The following is a 19,684-nucleotide window of genomic DNA, read 5'->3' on the forward strand; positions in this document are numbered from 1 at the left end:
TATATTTACAGGCATGAGTCCTACCATGTCAAGATGTCCCCCACTGAGTCACTCCAGCATTAATCACAAAAAAAAAAAAAATCGTTTGGCTACAGCTGATTTCTTAATGAAGTGGTCAAAGAAAATAGTGGCTTATCGTCCCAGGTTATTTTCTTTCTAAATACTTTCTTAACTTTTAATATGAAATACTTTAGATAATAACAAATTAAAACATAGAGCTGACAGCTTTCACTTCCTCGTCATAAACGTTAGCCAAATTCCCAAACTGACAAAAACACAGAAACTTTAGACTTAAACGAAGAGTTTAGACAAATCACTCTCACTCTCTTCCCTTTTCTTCTCTTTCTTTTATAACTTTTGAAATATTTTCATCCTTTTATCATCTCTATGTATTTTCATTTTATACATCAACTTTTACATTATTAAATTATAAAGGTAACCCCATTTTCCTCAAATTTTATCTTATTAAAGTAGCAATCAAGAAGAACAAACCCCGGGGACAACTTCACTCCCTCTCCTCCCTACTTCCATTAAAATGATCCTCCACACCTGCATTATCCTTACTTGTTTCCAAACCTTCTTCCCCCACATTGCCAAAGCAACACACCTTAACCTCACTCTTCTCCATCAACATCCCAACCCTGAATCTGTAGTTCAAGAAGTACAAAGGTAGGATTTTTACTTTTATTTCTTGGGTTTTTTTAATCTCTGAGTTTCTCTGTTTTTTTGTAGTTTTAATCTGGGTTTTGCTCTGTTTTTAATTTTTTTCTCTTTCAGAAGAGTAAATGTGTCCATCTCAAGAAGACAAATGTTGGGGGAGTACGAGGAAGACCAGTCCTCCTGTCTTACCGGTAACCCCATTGACGACTGTTGGAGATGTGATCCTAACTGGCAATCTAACCGTCAAAAGCTAGCCGACTGTGCAATTGGGTTCGGCAAAGACGCACTTGGTGGAAGAAACGGTCAGATCTACGTGGTCACAGACTCATCCGACAAAGACCCAGTTAATCCTACGCCTGGTACACTAAGATACGCCGTAATCCAAACCGAACCCCTTTGGATAATCTTCTCAGGAAACATGCTTATAAAGCTGAAACAAGAACTCATCATGAACAGCTTCAAAACAATCGACGGTCGTGGTGCTAACGTTCACATAGTGGGTGGTGGATGCATTACCATCCAATTCATCACCAATGTGATCATCCACAACATTCACATACACCATTGTGTGCCTTCCCCAGTTGCTAACGTGCGCTCGAGCCCCACACATTATGGACGGCGCACGAAATCCGACGGTGATGGGATCTCCATCTTTGGTGGTAGTAAAATATGGGTTGATCACTGTTCTTTATCTCATTGTAAGGATGGTCTGATTGATGCAATAATGGGGTCCACAGGGATCACAATCTCGAACAACTTTTTCTCGCATCACAATGAAGTTATGTTGTTGGGTCATAGTGATAGTTATGTTCCCGATTCGGGTATGCAGGTGACTATTGCGTTTAACCATTTCGGTGTAGCACTTGTTCAGAGAATGCCAAGGTGCCGACTTGGTTACATTCATATCGTTAATAATGATTTTACTCAGTGGGAGATGTATGCCATTGGTGGGAGTGCTAACCCCACAATTTACAGCCAAGGTAATCGATTTACTGCACCGTCGGATCCCAATGCCAAAGAGGTAATTATTTTGATTTGTTTGTTATTTATACTTCTCTAATGAGAAATTTTTTTTTTTTTTGAGTGAAAGTCCATTCAAGATTTTACAGAATTTAAGTTGATGGATGATTGGAAGTCACATGTTGAGGGCATTCTCAATTAAAAAAAAAGTTTTGTTAACATGTGCACAAAGGCCACACTTTAGGATGAAATTCTTTTCAGGGCATTTTTGATAGAATAATGATTTCCTGACTCTCCCCAACCCCCTTAACATACTCCCCATATACTCTCTTGTTGTGGCATGTGCTAGGACCATAGATTTTTTTCTCGAGATACACATCTGCACATATTTATGAGGATGTGTAATTGTGTAACTCGAGGAAAAATTATGATCCAAGCACATGCCACAACAGGAGAGTAGGTCAAGGTGGGGGTGTCAACAAAATCATGACTTATTTTTTGTTTATAGGAAAGTAATTTTTAAAAGGTGTATTTAATGCACCTTAGCGTATGCCCTTAGGACACATGTTAACTGTAAACAAGCGGAGTAGATCCTCTGTAATATGTTTTTCTTATAATTCCTTGCAGTAGATTTTGACTGTTGAGGGAGAACAATGTCACTCATACACAAAATCCCATTCATTGAAAAATTGGAGTTCAAGGATGTCCATTTTAAAAGCCTTTGTCAAGCTTAAAAAATTGTCTTTTATATTTTAATTTTTAAAAATAAAAAAAAATCAGATGAACATCGTGATCCTTACAAGGCTGAGGTGTTAGATTTTTTTTTTTTTTTTTTCAATATGTCATTCTCTACTACTTAAAAGCCACTACGGGGAAAATCTACTACAAAGGATCTGCTCGGGTTAACAAAACTCATTAAAAAATACACACGACATCATATGATTGATCAATCTTAGATTATGTGAAATTTTGTTTTATTTTTTTGTGCACAAAAAAATTTCTTTATTTAGTTAATTAGTGATAATTGATGTGCATCTAGATTATGTCACGAGTAATTTGTGCTAATTTGTGCATCATGGCGGTAGGGCAGGTAACAAAGCGCGTGGATACGGAGAAGGGAAAATGGGATGGTTGGGATTGGAGGTCAGATGGGGATATAATGGTGAATGGAGCTTACTTTGTGCCATCTGGGCAGGGACTAGGGATGAAGTATGCTAAGGATTCTAGTTTTGAGGCCAAGTCTGTTGGGCTCATTGATCGGTTAACCATGAATGCTGGTGTCTTGGGTGGGACCAGGTACATTTTTCACACTAGTGTGACTCACTCACCTTTTGAACATGGCCATTGGACAGTATCTTAAGAAAGAAGAAGATTTAGATTGAAGGACTGATGAGTTGCGTCCAAGAGCCAAAGTGACAGTAAATCATAAGGCTATTATAAATTTATAATAGGGTAAATTCTCAAATAATTACAAAAGTTTTTTGTATTTCCAAAATTTTACTAATGTTGACATGACGACTTTATCAACATTAGCAACATTTCGGAAATACAAAAAACTTTTGTAATTATTTGAGAATTTATATATTATAATAACAATTAGAATCTTAGTTATTACTTATTAATTATTATGATTATTTAATATTTGTGGTGAACCTAGGTCGTACATCCTCATGAGGATTTACATGAAATCTTCTCTTTATTATAGGGTAAATTTTCAAATAATTACAAAAGTTTTCGGTATTTTCAAAATGATGCTAATATTGACAAAGTCATCACGTAAGATTGACAATTTGATAATATTTTGTCAACATTACGTGATAGTTGTGTCAACACATGTAATATTTTCGGTATTTTTGAAATAGAGGATAATATTTCCATAATGGTTTTAGAAATCCAATGATTAGCTTTTTTAATTTTTTTTAATTTTTACTGCAAATAGTTTAAAATGGTCATTTGGGTCCATGCACTAAAGACGTCCTGCAAATTCAGAATATGTCTAGAAATACCATTTTCCCATTAACGATTTCTTTTCGTATTTATATTTATTTACTTGAAAAGAGTTGGTAAGAAATGCTTTTATTAATTGATTATTTTACATGGGACTTTTATGGGTCGAGGGTTTCGATCAATTAAACTATTTAGATAACAATAAAAAAAATAGAATTTTCTAAGAGATCAATTCTTATGTTCTAGGGGTTTACTAAAATTTTTAGAGACATTTTTCTTGCAATAAATTTTTCTTAATTTAATAAATAAATATAAAAAAACCTTGGCCAAAGTTTTTTGTTGTTGGATGTTTGGACAGGGACAACAGTGGGAGCATATCGGACCCAGGATACAACGAGGGTGGAGGAGACGATTCAGACGAGTTTGGAATGGGGTTGGGAAGCGGCGCACCACTTCCATCCTTTATCAACTTATATCTTCTAATTATGTTTTCTCTATGTATTTTGTACATCACCACAACTCATATGCCTCCATTGCTATTATTAATATCATTGTGATCTTAAAATTAAGAAAATGGAATCGGTTATGTATATTGTGGTTGCAGAATCTTTTTAGTTTGTCCTTTATTTTTAGTTCATTGACAAGTGATGGAATTTAATTATTAAACTTAAACTTTATTGTTCTTACAATTGCACTTTAACGATCAATTCAATAAAATTTTTAACAAAATAACAAAGTTGTTTTTATTAAAATTATGTACGTTTCCCTTTATTTGTTTTACATATAGTTTTTGAAAATAAAATATCTAGTTGTAACATATTTTGTCCTATCTGTATCATATTTAGAAATTATAACGTACTAGTAGAAGTTGGCATGTGTAAATGCACATGTATCAAAAGGACTTATTTCTAATTTAAAATATAGATTAAAGGATTTTTAAATATTACATGTTAAAAATGATATCTTTGTAATTTTGGGATTGTGGGTTTCAATTTTGTTGATTTTTGACGAAAATGTCCACTCATTATATTAAGTTTAAATGTAAATGCAGGGCCTTTGTGGGATCCAAAATTTGGAATAGAACCACTTCTACTCCGTTTCTCTCATTATAATGGTAAAGATGCTCTTTTTGAAGTTTCGTGAAAAATCTTTTGCACACTATGGACGTATGCCAATATTTGATTATTGTGTCGTAAGTTATGTAATTGTTAGATTACGAGTTATTTATTTACATCATCTTTTGCTCATTACGTTGAATGTGCACCATTGCAAGTGCAAATTCTAAATTCTAATGCACAACTTATTTAGATAATTACGAATAATGCATCAATACGTAAAAATTGAAAATTTTGACAAGAAAATTTGACAGGTCAAAGTCTACAAATTTTAGAAATTGAATTTCGACAGTCTATGACCGTTGAAATTTTTTATGTTCCCAATTCTTAATGGTTTCAATCCGTCGAAAAAAACAAAATTGAGAATAAAAATTTTGAAATCTTAATCCGTCAAAATTTATGAAATTCGACAGTTTTGGACCATAAAATATAGGTTTTTTTTTACGTTGTGCATGCTGGGATAGTCACGGGTTCACTTTACCAAGGGGTAATAGATTTTGTTCTTCTTAGTTATAATCGGTTACTAGAGTTCTTGGATTCGATTATTCGAAAGCTTTTGATGTTACGTCTTTCCTCTCCTCTCGCCATTGGTCATCATAAATTATCATGGAGCGAATTATTGAAGACTAGTTTATAGTGTGTGGGTCCGTAAGTTGGAATCTAGTCCCATCTTTCACACTGTTCTTGGGTCGCCTCCTGTCTAAATAACATCTTGGATGGTTTGACTATTTTAAACTTTTATTTGTAGGGGCACTAATCTCAGTAAGATTTTCACTTTTAACCAGCACTTTTTTACCATGGGCCCTCTAACATGTAAAAAAAATCAGGTTTCTTAGGGATCAGTTTTTCCAAGGAATTTACTTCCCATCACAGCTGTTGGATGGTATGTGTCCATGGTGGTTTGACATTGTAATAATTTTTCTAATAGCCAATGTGGGTTGTAAATCCATTTCTTGTGTCTTTAGAGGTGTGGTGATAGTCAATAAGAAATCATTTTCTTAGGTTTAGTGTGTGTGCATGTGATTCTACTCAGACAATCAAGTCAATTTTATAATTTAAAATCGATAAAGATCTGATTCGAAAGATTTTGATATGGTATTTATCAAAAAAAAAAAAAAAAAGATTTTGATATGGTACCTTGTTAGATCGGATATGGATCAACCATGTCCTGATCCGATAATATGTTAGAAAGTATATTGTGGATGATCATTTTAGAAATAACATCATATCATGACATGTGACAAAAATATAAATCGAGTCCCAGGAACATGAAAGACGTTGGGAGCATTCGAGTTCGAGAGATATAGTATGACGAGTTCTGAGTCGGAACTCGGGATTAGAGAAGTGGAACATATATTTGAGTCTCGATATATATAGAATCAAGTGGGCGGAAAAATATAGATTATCTTAGATGTAAGAAATTTGTTATTAAATATGGTTCCATGAATTTAAACATAATTAAAAGAGGAAGTACATTCCAACTAATACTCCAAATTTTTAAAAACTTTTTTGTCCGAGGAATTCGTTATTAAATATGGCCCCCACAAAAATTTTGAAATGATTTTTAAAAATAATATTATATTATGTATATATGTAAGTCACTGGCGTAAGAGATGGGGCCTGTGCCGCCCCCCCTCACCTCACCTCACCTCACCCACCCACAAAAATTTCAAAAACAATTCTACGATGAGTCTAACTAACCTTACTAAAGGTCTTTGAGCTCACCTTGTGACATCCAAACATGTCTATGTATTAAGAGGGGATTATTTAAATTTTAAATTATTAATTAAAGGATTTTTGAAGTTTATATAGTAAAATGATATTTTTGTAACTTTAAAAACTAACTAACTTGAATATAGGATTGTGAGATTGCAATTTTCTTAGTTTTTTACCAAAATGATCTGATTATATTAAATTTAAAAGCAATAATGGGGGTATGTGTGAGATCCAAATTTTGGTGTTCAACTGAGTATTTTTTGCTCATAACCCAGTTAGAGGTGTCAATGGGTCGGTTCTGGTTTGGTTCCTAGGGAATTTAGAACCATAACCATGATATTTAATTCGGTTTCAGTTCTTGTCGATTTCGGGTCAAATTTCAAAATAAATAGAACCCGAATCGGAACCATAAAAAATCACGAGTACCCATTGGTTCTTGTTCTCAATAATTGAATGAGAAAAAAAAGTGTTTCAAATCATTATAAATAAAAAATCCTTTCAAAAAATTAACATATTATCAATAAAATTATTAGCTTAGTTATAATTTGTTATACTAAAAATACAAATTAATGATTTTTTTCAAAAATAAAAATTTATCTTTATTAAAAGTAATAAATTTTTAGAAGAATAGCTCATTTTAAGATCTAATCAATAATTTATATGAAAAATTGAAGAAATTTATATAAGATGCATTTATTTTGAAATAAAAAAATACCTTAAATCATCCATAGTATGTAAATAAATGACAAAATAAATAGGTTATGGGTACCCATTGGATAGAACCTAATGGTTCCGGTTCTTATCAGTTCGGTTTCATTTTAGACTCGACTCTAATCAAATCCAATAAAAAGGGATCCGGAACCGGGGTTTTCGGTTTCGATTAAATGGGTACCCATAGACACCCCTAAGCCCAATAGTCGATTGACATATGGCGCAGATGATGTAAGCAACAAAGATTAAATTTCTCTCTCCTACCTGCACATCGTCTGCCCACGAAATTTTATTTTAAGATTTAAAATTTTATAAAGAGTCATGGGACCCATATGGATTATCGTATTGGCAATCGAACACCAAAGCCTTCAAGATTTTATTAAAAAACTCATATTAAAAAGAAAAAAATTCAAAAAAAAAAAAAAAAAAATTCCGAACTTGATTGAAGGTGTTAAAAATGGACGACCACCAAGCAATCAAATTTAAAATTAAAATTCAATAGTGAAAAATAACTTTTTAAAAAAAATTCATAGAATTTTATCGTCTATAATGTTATTAGATCATGTTTTTGAATGCTAAAAGGTGATCTAATCAAGAAATTTGATTTTTTCACTATGGACTAGAAAGAGAAATTTTCTCTCGTATTACTTACGTCATCTCACCATATGTCAAATGGGTGTTAGGCTGTGAGCAAAAAATCACTCGCTGAACTACTTCTACTCCACCTTTTCTCGTTATAATAGTAAAGATAATCCATTATTTTAGATAAAAGTCCTCCCTCCCTCACTTTAAAAGTAATAATTATTAAAATAAAAGTAAAAAGTTCTCAAGTCTCACTAGCGCACACCTTATTTTATGTCATCAAGAATCTTCTAATTAGTTGTGGCACTAATGCATCATCTCATTTGTTTTCCATATAAGATGTTAATTAGGTATAGTTTAGAGAAAAAAAATTGTATGCAATAATTTTTTATGATCATTTAAACGAATTGATATTGTATGATTCTGTAATGGATGCATGATAATACTTCTATTATTTATACCTACTTTTTCATCTTCATATCAAGTCAGCCCAACTAGGGAAAATCTTTGGGTCCATCCTTGTGTTCGGATAAGCGGATCTTATTCAGGGGGCGGATTTGCAATGGGGGCACTTGCCCCTACAAAATTAAAGGAAAAAAAAAAAAAGGATTTTCCTCTTGAAAATTTGATATATTTTGAGTTTGTCCCAACCCCATTCAAGTTTTTGGATTTATTAGAATTCTTCTACTTAGTTAATATTTGACAGTTGTCCCTAGTCTCACTGATGACATTACTCCTTGACTTAGGTCTTTTTTTATAGACTAGAAAGAAATAACCTAAATGCCATTTTCTACAACCTCTAACGAATAACTCATGAATTTTCACCTCAAAACCACTCATCTTCACAGTCTTCAACCTTATTGAGCAACTATAGTTTGCCCCCACTACATGAAAATCCATACTCTACCCCTGCTTTTTCTCATATGTTTTTATCTAGAGCCACGCTTTCTATTAATTCGATTAACTTTATATCCAACTCTTACTTCATCCATATGAAACTACATGAAAATCCATACTCTACCCCTGCTTATTCTCATATGTTTTTATCTAGAGCCACGTTTTCTATTAATTCAATTAACTTTATATCCAACTCTTACTTCATCCATATTTTTGGTCATCTTCCCGTTATTTTAGACCAGATTCCAACCAATAGAAATACCTGGGATGATGCATTTACTCTCCTTGGCTATAGCTGTTCTCATGCAGATATATAAGGATCTAGAGAAGCAAGATAAGCTTAAAAAAACAAAAACTTAAAAAAGAGACACAAGTGCTCACAACATACATGAAGTTATTACTAAATTCAGATAATAATCTTCACTTTGTTAAGATGACTGCGAGTCTCCACCAACAAAAAAGCAAAATTTCCATTATAATAACAAGTGAACTTAGTTGTCACTGACGACAACACTCTCTCAAACAAAGTCTTTTGCGGATCTAACTTTATATCCAAATCTAGAGCTTTAACCTACAATGATATATATTTAAGAAATTTAGATACATAGAGTGATGTCTTTGTTAAGTAGGTTTTGATAATAAATACATCTCCCCACAATTTTTTTTTTCTGAGGGACATGAAGGCAAATCAGTACGTTATTCCCTAGGCATGTTTGGTTCATGTATCCTTCCGTCCTCCCCACCTCACATTCGACTTGCAAATGGAAAATATTATCTGTTTTTTTTGGTAGGTTGGAAAATAATATCTTTTTTTTTTTGTGGAAGGTATGGAAAATAATATCTTATCCCTTACACACCAACATATCTAACCCCACTATAGCTTTGTTCTATTTTTTAGATCTATCATAAGTTCTAGGAGGATGTCATGTCACATTTTTAAAGGTTTTTCTACTTTGGGATCTTGAGAGCATGGATCCCTAGATCTAGTGATAAAATGAATCACGAAACCCATGATTTGGCTAAGTTACGTCGATAGAAGAAAGATGGGATTTTCATTGAGAATGATTAAAACCCTAATTTATAAAATTGTAGGTTCCCCAACGTGAAATCAACTCTCTCGAAACTCAAAACATAAATTTTTTTTTTCCCTTTACATCAAATATCCTTGTGACCACAAGTTGGGTATTTGATGAAAAGTACACAACGGGACCTTAATTCAAGGCATCTGACCCAACATGACCATTGCCATCATCATATTGATGATATTGAGCAATTCATGCAGATGATGTAAGCAATAGAGATTAAATTTCTCTCCCTTGCCCACACATTCTCTACCCACAAAATTTTATTTTAAGATTTCAAATTTTAAAAAAAGTTGTGAGACTCACATGGATTATCATATTGGCAAATCCAACACGACAATCTTCAAGATTTTATTAAAAAACTCATGTTAAAAAAAAAAATTTTAAAAACAAAGTTTTTCGAGCTTGATCCAAGGTGTTGAAAATAAACAGCTAGTAGCACTCAAATTTAAAATTAAAATTCAACGGTGAAAAATTACTTTGTTTTTTAAATTCATAGAATTTCGTTCTCTACAACATTATGGTATTGGATCATGTTTTTGAATTCCACAAGGTGATCTAATCAAGAAATTTCATTTTTTTTTCACCATGAGTAGGAGAGAGAAATTTTCTCTCTTATTACTTACGTCATCTACGTCATATGTCAAACGAGTGTTTGGCTGTGAGCAAAAAATCACTCGTTCAACTACTTCTACTCCACTTTTTCTCATTATAATAGTAAAGATAATCCATTATTTTATATATAAGCCCCCCGCCCCCTTAAATATAATAATTATTACAATAAAAGTGCAAAATTCTCAACTCTCACCACCTCACACCTTTCTTTATGTCATCAAGAAACTTTTGATTAGTTATGGCAGTAATATATCTTCTCATTCTTCCCGTAAGATGTTAATTAAATATAGTTTAGGGAAAAAATTGTCGGCACTAACAATTTTTTTTTCCAAATAACGCTGATAAATTATTATTTTTTTGATCATTTTGATATTGCATGATAATACTTCATACTTTTTTAATTTTTATTATTTCATCTTCGTATCAAGTCAGCCACAACAAGTGAAAATCTCTGGGTCCACCCCTGGAATTGGAGGTCTTCCTTCATAAGAAATAGGTCTTTTGAGGAATAATGACAAGCGTTTAGAAACATGTTACAATGACAGCTTTGTTATTGTTTGATTTTTTTATGAATAAGAATCAATAGATGTAGAAATCGGTCATAATCGTATTAATCAATCTAAAGCTATGCCTTTCATTGGTTCAAATATGTTCATATCGGCCAAGAATCAGAATTCATGTTAAGAGAATCGGAAATTGAACATAAATAAAAGAGGTAATCTATGGCTACTTAAAACTTAACAGATACATTAGTCATGATTCAATTTACCCATATTGATAAATAATTAATAGACCCATATTCCCCTGCCCTTGCAAATTGAGTAAATGATTCTTTTGTAATTGTGGATAGAAAACTTATCAAAAAATATATGCATATATATGGAACGAGTGGGTAAGGAAAATAATATGAATCTCCAAGTTTTAGATAGGCTGCAACTTGGGCAGACCAAACCCAAACACCCGTTGAGTTGAACTTGACCTTGGGTCAGGTTTGGCCGTTGGGCATAGTTAGCTTGGGTTCAGCCTTGGCATAAAAAAAAATTAAAAAAATGCCCGACTCAAATCAGGTTGGGTACAAGCATAGTCATCAGCCAATCTGATTTGCCTGAATCGGAACTTAATGTGACTATAATTTAAAATTATTTCAATATGTATGCTTTTTCTTATCTCTATATGTAGAATAATGTGTGATTATTTTCATCAGATAAATAATTGCTTTGTTTTTTTTTTTTTTTTTTTGTTTGAGTGTAATTCCATATTATCATACAATGATTATATTAAAACTTTAAATATTATTTTTTTTTGTTGAAAACTGCTATTAACAATAAAAATAATTATTTTAGTTAATATTCTTATTCTTCTTTAAATTTGTTTATAATTTTATGTATATAAAATTTTGAATTTTGAAACATATTTTTAGGACAAATAATTGTAACTTTTAGTTCATTTACATGTCACTTATCTTTATATAAACCCTTATCAATACTAAATTATTTAATATTAATGAGGAATGAAATAACTCGACCAACCTGACTTAGGTTGAGTTCGGGTTAAGCATCAGGTTGGGCACGGGCTGATCCCCAACCCGCCTGAGTTGCAACCCTAGTAATAGACCATTACCATCATCATATTGATGATATTGAGCCATTCATGCAGATGACGTAAGCAATAGAGATTAAATTTCTCTCCCTTGCCCGCATATTCTCTACCCACAAATTTATTTTAACATTTCAAATTTAAAAAGGGTCGTGAGACTCGCATAGATTATCATATGGGAAATCAAACACGACAACCTTCAAGATTTTATTAAAAAACTCATGTTAAAAGAAAATTCAAAAAAACAAAGTTTTTCGAACTTGATCTAAGGTGTTAAAAATGGACAGCTACTAGTACCCAAATTTAAAATTAAAACTTTGTTTGTTTTTTAAATTCATAGAATTTCGTTCTCAACAACATTATGGTATTAGATCATGTTTTTGAATGCCATAAGGTGATCTAATCAAGAAATCTCATTTTATTTTTAACCATGGGTAGGAGAGAGAAATTTTCTCTCTTATTATTTACGTTATCTGCGTCCTATATCAAACAGGTGTTGGGCTGTGAGCAAAAAATCACTCGTTCAACTACTTCTACTTCACTTTTTCTCATTATAATAGTAAAGATAATCCATTATTTTATATGTAAGTCCCCCGCCCCCTTAAATATAATAATTATTAAAAATAAAAGTGCAAAATTCTAAATTCTCACTAGCTCACTCCTTTCTTTATGTCATAAAAAATCTTTTGGTTAGTTATGGCAGTAATATATCTTCTCATTCTTCCCGTAAGATGTTAATTAAATATAGTTTAGGGAAAAAAATTGTCGGCACTAACAAATTTTTTTCTCCAAATAATGCTGATAAATTATTATTTTTTTGATCATTTTGATATTGCATGATAATACTTCTATTATTTATACTTTTTTTAATTTTATTATCTCATCTTCGTATCAAGTCAGCCCCAACAAGTGAAAATCTCTGGGTCCGCCTCTGCAATAAGAAATAGCTATTGTGAGGAATAATGACGAGTGTTTAGAAACATGTTACGATGACAGCTTTGTTATAGTTTGATTTTTTTTTATAAATTAGAATCGATAGATGTAGAAATCGGTCATCATCGTATTAATCTGTCTAAAGCTATGCTTTCGTCGGTTCAAATATGTTCATATCGGCCAAGAATCAGAATTCATGTTAAGAGAATTGGAAATTGAACGTAAATAAAAGAGGTATTCTAAGGCTACTTAAAACTTAATAGATACCATAGTCATGATTCAATTTACCCATATTGATAAATAATTAATAGACCCATATTCCCCTGCCCTTGCAAATTGAGTAAATGATTCTTTTGTAATTGTGGATAGAAAACTTATCAAAAAATATATGTATACATACAGAACGAGTGGGTAAGTAAAATAATATGAATCTCCAAGTTTTAGATAGGCTGCAACTTGGGCAGGCCAAACCCAAACCCGTTGAGTTGAACTTGACCTTGGGTCAGGTTTGACCGCTAGGCATAGTTAGCTTGGGTTCGGCCTTGGCATATAAAAAAATAAAAAAATGCCCGACTCAAGGCGGATTGGGTACAATCATAAGTATCAACCAATCCGATTTGCTCGAACCTGAAAATAATGTGATTATAATTTAAAATTATTTCAAATTGTATTCTTTTGCTTATTTATATATCTAGAATAATGTGTGACTATTTTCTTCAAATAAATATTTACTTTGTTATTATTATTATTATTATTTTTTTGGGTGTAATTCCATATTATCATACAATGATTATATTAAAATTTTAAATATTTTTCTTTTATTGAAAATTGCTATTAACAATAAAAATAATTATTTTAATTAATATTCATATTCTTCTTTAAATTTGTTTATAATTTTATGTATATAAAATTTGAATTGTGAAACACATTTTTAGGACAAATAATTGTAAATTTTAGTTCTTTTACATGCCACTTATTTTATATAAACCCTTATTGATATAAATTACTTAGTATTAATGAGGAATGAATTAATTCAACCAATCCGACTTTAGTTGGATTCAGGTTAAGCATTCCAAGCCCGAGGTCAAGTTGGACATGGGTGTGGGTTGGTGTTTATCAAGTTAGGGTTGGACGTGGGTTGACCCCCAACCCAACCCGCCCGAGTTGCAATCCTAGTAAGAGACCTAATTAATACGGTCTGCCCCAATGTTCATTGACAACCCTAATTTCCAAATTCGGATAAATATGGAGATTAATATAATTTGAATAGATCTATTTAGATGATAAGATTTCAAGTTGGGAACCATCAAATGGTGGACCTTGCCTCTCTTTATATGAACCATGTATCCCACTTTACGTATGGTAGACCGATCTTACAGTGCGTGATGAGTACTTAATCCTCTAATCTCATTTACACTATTTTATTAAGAGAAGTCAAAAGAAGAATTAAAAACATAAAAAATAAAAAATAAAAAATCTTAGAAGTTTCTTTGAGAGGAGAAGATTAAAGTAATAAAAAGGGGAAAAAAAGACCTCTTGATGTTCCATTGAAATTAAAGATACAAATAGGTACAATTCAACTTAACAAAGTACACTCACTCTAGGCTTACAAATAATAAAGAGTCTCCCCTGTTTGTTTGCTCCACGTCACATGGAGAGACAGAACAATAGTCCCAAACACTATCACATCCTCCTAAAATCCATGTCGAATTATAAAACCAAGAAGCCATGGTATCACACTCTTCTTCGTGTTTCAATGTTTCTTGATTGTTCGATGATCCTAATATCCAATCGAACAGACGGGCTTCATAGGGTGAAGTTAAAAATGCATAATCTGACAATTCAACATCTTGGTCTGATGCTCTCAATATATCATCCTTTGTTTGGGTGTTTAGAATACTTTGCATCTTTTCTGTAGAATTAAAGAGGGATCAAGTAGTTAATATATGTTAAAAGAAATAATCGATAACCCTTAGAACAAAAAAAAAAAAAAAGGTTGTGAACCTTGTTCTTGAGCTTGGGCTTTCTTTCTCAAATGGGTTCTCCAGTAATTCTTAATCTCATTGTCTGTTCTTCCTGGCAACCTACGAGCAATCTTCGACCACCTAAACATGAGATAGTATGAGTCACGTTTGTATCGAAAACAACCAACATGGATGAAGTGGTACTAATAATACAAGAGGCTTACTTGTTGCCCCAAAGTTCGTGAAGTTGAAGGATTATGAGCTCTTCTTCGGCACTTATTTGACCATGTTTAAGATTGGGGCGCAAATAGTTCTTCCATCGCAATCTACAGCTCTTCCCACTCCTCCTAAGACCTGCAAAGGAACTATACCTTTATCATGACCCCACTTTAACGATGAATCTTAATTTTCTTCTTCTATATTAATTATACCTGATTCTCTTGCTATAGAGTCCCATCGACGCTCCCCCATTAACTTTACAAAGGTGGCTAATCGTTCGTCTTCCTCTTCAAGCCAAGGTCCTTTTCGCATAGTTTCTTCTTGCATGGGAGCTCGATATGCCATTATTACTCCAATATACTTAAAAGAGAGGTGATCGTGCTTTCTTATATAATGTGTTAAAGAGTTGTGAGGGAAGGTATAGCACCATAGGTGGACAACACTAATTTGTGGGAACTCCACCATTTGCTTGTTTGTATGGAGCTGATGAGAATTTAATTAGGTCATCGTTCCATGGATTGCATCACCATTTATCCTTTATTTGCAAACTTGTCTTTCTCTTCTACTACAAACTACTGTGGTATTAGTAGCTTGTTTCAGTGTCTCCACTATAAAACGTCACTAAGTCCAGTTTTAATAACAAAATGATTAGAAAGCAAAAAAGGTTATAAGGATAGGGATAGTGTTTTGGAAGATAGCTATTATGTAGTATTATAATGTAGCATCTATCCAAATCATTATTTCATGTATAATATTTGTAGGGATAAAGTTAAACTATTTTTTTTTTTTTTAATATTTCATTTTCACATGGAGAGTTCAAGACTGTATTTGGTGAGAATAATCTCTTGTAAGCAAATTTTTAATCCTACTAAAAGTTTCTAACCCACTTCAATAGAATTATACGCCTGAGCCGATGGTACCTTGATGGATGTCCCACCCCAGGCAGGTTCAGATCACTTACGATGCATGGCTCTACAAAGGGGTTAGGAGCGTCTTCAATATGATTCTTTTCCTCTTTTTGAGGTAACAAAGAAACCCATGGCCCATGGATTTTTGTGAAAGTAAATTGAGTTCAAAATAGGGTTTTCTATTGGAAAATCCTAGAGGGACTTTGTTTTTTAGAGTGTTTCACACTATACTGATGTGGTGATCATAGATGTGTTTCCTTGAGGTACTGGTGGAAAGCATCTATGATTGTGTGCTCAACTCCACGTCAGCGCAGTGTGAAAGGCGGTGAAAAATGAAGTCCCCCAGCATGACTCTTTTCTATTTGTTACCATTCGATTGGTGCATCAACTTGAAATATATTTTTTGGCAAATAAACAGATTGAGCATAGTTAGACATACTAAAACCAACGTTTAAAAGGATGAGAGGGTTTCAAAACTGGCATTTCACCAAGATATCTGAACTGGGTTGGATTTAATTCGAGTAATTGTAGAAGAATTCACGAGCAAATTACAAGTTCACCAATACTATGGAGTTAAAACAAGGAAAAATAACATTCCCGACTATTGTTTCGGAAAGCGCTTGACAATGGCTGGATATAATTGGATGAGTTTTCTAAAAGTTGTATTTTTTTCAATCCAATATAAAATCAGCTCGGCAACGTCCTCAACAACTAAGAGGAAAGATTCCTGTAAAAATGACCAGGGAATAGATACAAAACTCCACTCATAATTTAAAATATTCAACCACAAAAGACCAGTTCAGGACTCAAAAGGTCAGGGAGAAATTTTCAGGGTTTAAATATCCTTCCATAAGCTGTATAGAACATCTAGTTACGTATAATATCCAAATCTCCACATTTAATTCCATGGTCCATTAAACTAAACAAAAGGAGAAACTCCTTGACAATCACTCTAATTTATATGAACATAACTCTTACGAACAACCTGAAGAAACTAACCATGGCTAAGCTGCTGCTCATGCCCCCAACAATAGGTTACATGGGTAGTTTGTAGCCTGAGACAGCATCCATCTATCTGCCTTCAAACATTTAAAACAAAGGCCCTAACGATCTTGAAAAGATGCATTCATAAGGTTGAAAGCAGAATCCATGAACTGCAGACAGAAAATCAAGTAGCAGAGTGTATCAAAAAACTTGGCTAGAATGTAAATATGCAGATTTCATGTGTACAATAATACAATATGAAATTAATGCAAAGTTGCTAACGTTTACAAGTTTGAAAAATAATTTTATTATGTATAGAAATAAAGTAAAAAAAAAAGGATATCAGACTCAGATAAACACAGCCAATCAGGGAAAATTTAAAAGATTTTGATGAGTATAGGACAATTGGATTTATGGGTTGTTTTCAGGGAAGGCAACCATGAAGTTGTTTATATCGACATATAAAATTAAATTTCAAAACCTATAACAAAAGCAGGATCCTAGCTTCCTATAAGGAACTACTACCCTCACATTTTCCAGAGTAAAATTACATTCAGGAGCTAATATTCCAAATGAGTGCTTCGTGACCAATGTAATGAAGACATGGGGACGTGTCGATATCTGACATCAATACAAAACGTTCCACACACTGGCCCTTACAAACCTACTTCATTGAAACGTTCATACTGTATATTCAATATGCCTACAGATTATTATTATTGTTTTTTGTTTTCGATAGGTTATGCCTAGAGATATATGTTTAAAATAATTTAGTTCACATGTAGTACAACATAGGAAGTATACATACATATTGGTTAGTAAGTGAAGTTGGGTTCAAGGAGGTTTGAACCTAGGACATGGGTAGTGGATACAAAACTCCACGTCTTACCAACTTACATTGGTTGGCGCTTCATAGGAAGAATATTTTTAAATAAGTTGATATACTTTAGAATCCTATAACTGATGTACAATAGCTGCCAGGCACAAGATATTTGGATAAATAAGTATTTTTTTGAAAATTGGAGTGTCCTTGTTACGTAATTCGGTGCAGGTTGAAGGCTCTAGAAGGGAAAGAAGTAAGCTGAGAACGACATAGATTGAGAAAGTACGCAAATATTTGAAGTCACATGTCTTGACATATGGCTCTAGATAGTGTTGAAGGGGAAAGGATTCATGTTGTCGACTAAAATAGTTAGCATAAAACATACAATGATGATGGGGAAAAAAAAATCCAGTGTACCTACATGATAACAATCATTTAAGCCATTCCTAAAAGGAAAAGTGAACAGCATGGAGGTGTCAAACATGACACTTATCAAATTTTGGATTTTTCCGTGTTGGATGTCTCAAAAAACAGACACACCCTAACATATAAGATACTAGAGTTTGCCCGTGCCGTAGGCACGGTCATCCTCTTTGGGGTTAAGGGGATAAAAGAGAAAAGAAAAACAATAAAATTGCAGGGGTATTATTAAAAAAAGGGGAGAAGAGGAAAGAAAATAAAGTTGAAGGAGTATTATTGAAAGGGGTAGAAGAGAAAAGGTAATAAAGTTGAACGGGTATGCTTGAAAAGGGAATAAAGTTGAGATTGTTCCTCGTGATGCAAGCGAGATTGAATCTGAACTGGTCTTTATGGGGGATAAACATTAGGTGGGGGAGGGGGAGACAACTGTTGTGTTTTATTATATTGAAGTATCACATTTTATTCTAATGACTTTCAATCGAAAATTTAACTTTTGATACAAGGTTGGTGGAATTGAGGGTGTAGATCATTGATTTCTTATGAAGGGGTAAATGGTGGATAAGGTCTTCGACGATGTTAATGGTGATGATGATCATTAGCGGGAAGATGGTGGCTCCTCAGATCAAAGGGGAAGCCCCCCCCAGCAAGAGGAAAGGTTCGTCCAAGAGCCAAAAAATCAGAAAGAGAGAAAAACCAAATTAAGGTTCTAACCCCCATCTTTGTTGCCCTAGATTATTATTAATAAGAAAGCCCCCTTGACCTTAGTCTTTTCTTACAGATTAATCTTTTGTTATAGATTAATTAAGATGACTTAAATGCCCTTATGAATCATGTTGCACCATCTACAATTTCAATGTTGAAATTATGAAGAAATCTTACCTCAAAAACAAAGTTTTATACTTGGACATCAAACAATTACTAAAATACAATAAAATTAAGAAATATTACCTTCCCAATGTTTTTAAGTTCTCGTTGGACGGGTTCCATGAATTTCAAGTTGATATCAATTGGCCACACCTGTACTCCAAAAAAAAAAAAAAAAAAAACCCATTAATGAGAAAGGAAGAAGAGAAGGAAAAAAACCCATTAATGAGAAAGCAAGAAGAGAAGGAAATTTGAAATGGGTTGTTTCACAGATGCTCCATAAACACAAAATAGAGATAAAAATGATACCTTCAGACCGAGTAATCTAATGGGGGTAATCTGACCAGGGACGAGGCAATCAGGCCCCGCAGCTTCCAATTTAGCTTCAGTTGCGAATCCTCCCCCAATTGGATCCGGATGCTGCGTTATAATTCAAAATTAAATACGAGAAAAGTATGAAACAAAGAGAGAGAGATGAGATACCTTCATGACAGCGAGAGCGTAATTGGAGTTAGGGTTTTGAGGGAGGCGAAGAAGTGGGGAGTGGTGGATTTTGGGGACTGGTTTTACAGTTGGAGGCGCTCTCCATGGCACGTCCTTCTGCAGTTCTTTCTTGCTGCCGTTCTTCGACATCTCTCTATCTATCCAACCCCAAATACCCAACACAGAGAGAGAGAGAGGGAAAGAC

General features: G+C 33.2%; 3 protein-coding genes across 3 annotated transcripts; 1 reads left to right on the forward strand and 2 right to left on the reverse strand.

The window, feature by feature from the left end:
• Window positions 1-377: 377 nt before the first annotated feature.
• On the forward strand, window positions 378-4,141 carry LOC147399737 (putative pectate lyase 5). Its single transcript, XM_086445206.1, has 4 exons — window positions 378-669; window positions 778-1,681; window positions 2,711-2,916; window positions 3,926-4,141. Exons 1-4 carry the CDS (start codon window positions 536-538, stop codon window positions 4,122-4,124), a joined length of 1,443 nt encoding a protein of 480 aa, XP_086301332.1. The 5' UTR covers window positions 378-535; the 3' UTR covers window positions 4,125-4,141.
• Window positions 4,142-14,344: 10,203 nt separating this feature from the next.
• Window positions 14,345-16,557, reverse strand: MYB27 (myb domain protein 27). The gene is made up of 4 exons (XM_086445207.1): window positions 15,210-16,557; window positions 15,003-15,132; window positions 14,819-14,919; window positions 14,345-14,726 (listed from the first exon to the last, which is right to left on the reverse strand). Exons 1-4 carry the CDS (start codon window positions 15,460-15,462, stop codon window positions 14,410-14,412), a joined length of 801 nt encoding a protein of 266 aa, XP_086301333.1. The 5' UTR covers window positions 15,463-16,557; the 3' UTR covers window positions 14,345-14,409.
• A 150-nt stretch (window positions 16,558-16,707) lies between these two features.
• LOC147399739 (uncharacterized) lies at window positions 16,708-19,684 on the reverse strand. Its single transcript, XM_086445208.1, has 4 exons — window positions 19,480-19,684; window positions 19,306-19,416; window positions 19,081-19,149; window positions 16,708-17,059 (listed from the first exon to the last, which is right to left on the reverse strand). The coding sequence occupies exons 1-4, from the start codon at window positions 19,627-19,629 to the stop codon at window positions 17,009-17,011; spliced, it is 381 nt and encodes a 126-aa protein (XP_086301334.1). The 5' UTR covers window positions 19,630-19,684; the 3' UTR covers window positions 16,708-17,008.

This window comes from Akebia trifoliata, chromosome 6 (genome assembly GCF_017979445.1).
Source record: "Akebia trifoliata isolate Shusen 1 chromosome 6, ASM1797944v1, whole genome shotgun sequence".
NCBI lineage: Eukaryota > Viridiplantae > Streptophyta > Magnoliopsida > Ranunculales > Lardizabalaceae > Akebia > Akebia trifoliata.

Bases quoted from the DNA above. Each gene is read 5' to 3' on its own strand.
- LOC147399739 (XM_086445208.1), bottom strand. From the start codon at position 19,629: ATGTCGAAGAACGGCAGCAAGAAAGAACTGCAGAAGGACGTGCCATGG. The intron at 19,417-19,479 runs GTATCTCATCTC...ATTATAACGCAG, and splicing joins ACGCTCTCGCTGTCATGAAG to CATCCGGATCCAATTGGGGG. The intron at 19,150-19,305 runs GTATCATTTTTA...TTTGGAGTACAG, and splicing joins TTAGATTACTCGGTCTGAAG to GTGTGGCCAATTGATATCAA.
- MYB27 (XM_086445207.1), bottom strand. From the start codon at position 15,462: ATGGTGGAGTTCCCACAAATTAGTGTTGTCCACCTATGGTGCTATACC. The intron at 15,133-15,209 runs GTATAATTAATA...GTTCCTTTGCAG, and splicing joins CTCTATAGCAAGAGAATCAG to GTCTTAGGAGGAGTGGGAAG. The intron at 14,920-15,002 runs GTAAGCCTCTTG...TCTCATGTTTAG, and splicing joins CACGAACTTTGGGGCAACAA to GTGGTCGAAGATTGCTCGTA.
- LOC147399737 (XM_086445206.1), top strand. From the start codon at position 536: ATGATCCTCCACACCTGCATTATCCTTACTTGTTTCCAAACCTTCTTC. The intron at 1,682-2,710 runs GTAATTATTTTG...GCGGTAGGGCAG, and splicing joins CGGATCCCAATGCCAAAGAG to GTAACAAAGCGCGTGGATAC. The intron at 2,917-3,925 runs GTACATTTTTCA...ATGTTTGGACAG, and splicing joins GGTGTCTTGGGTGGGACCAG to GGACAACAGTGGGAGCATAT.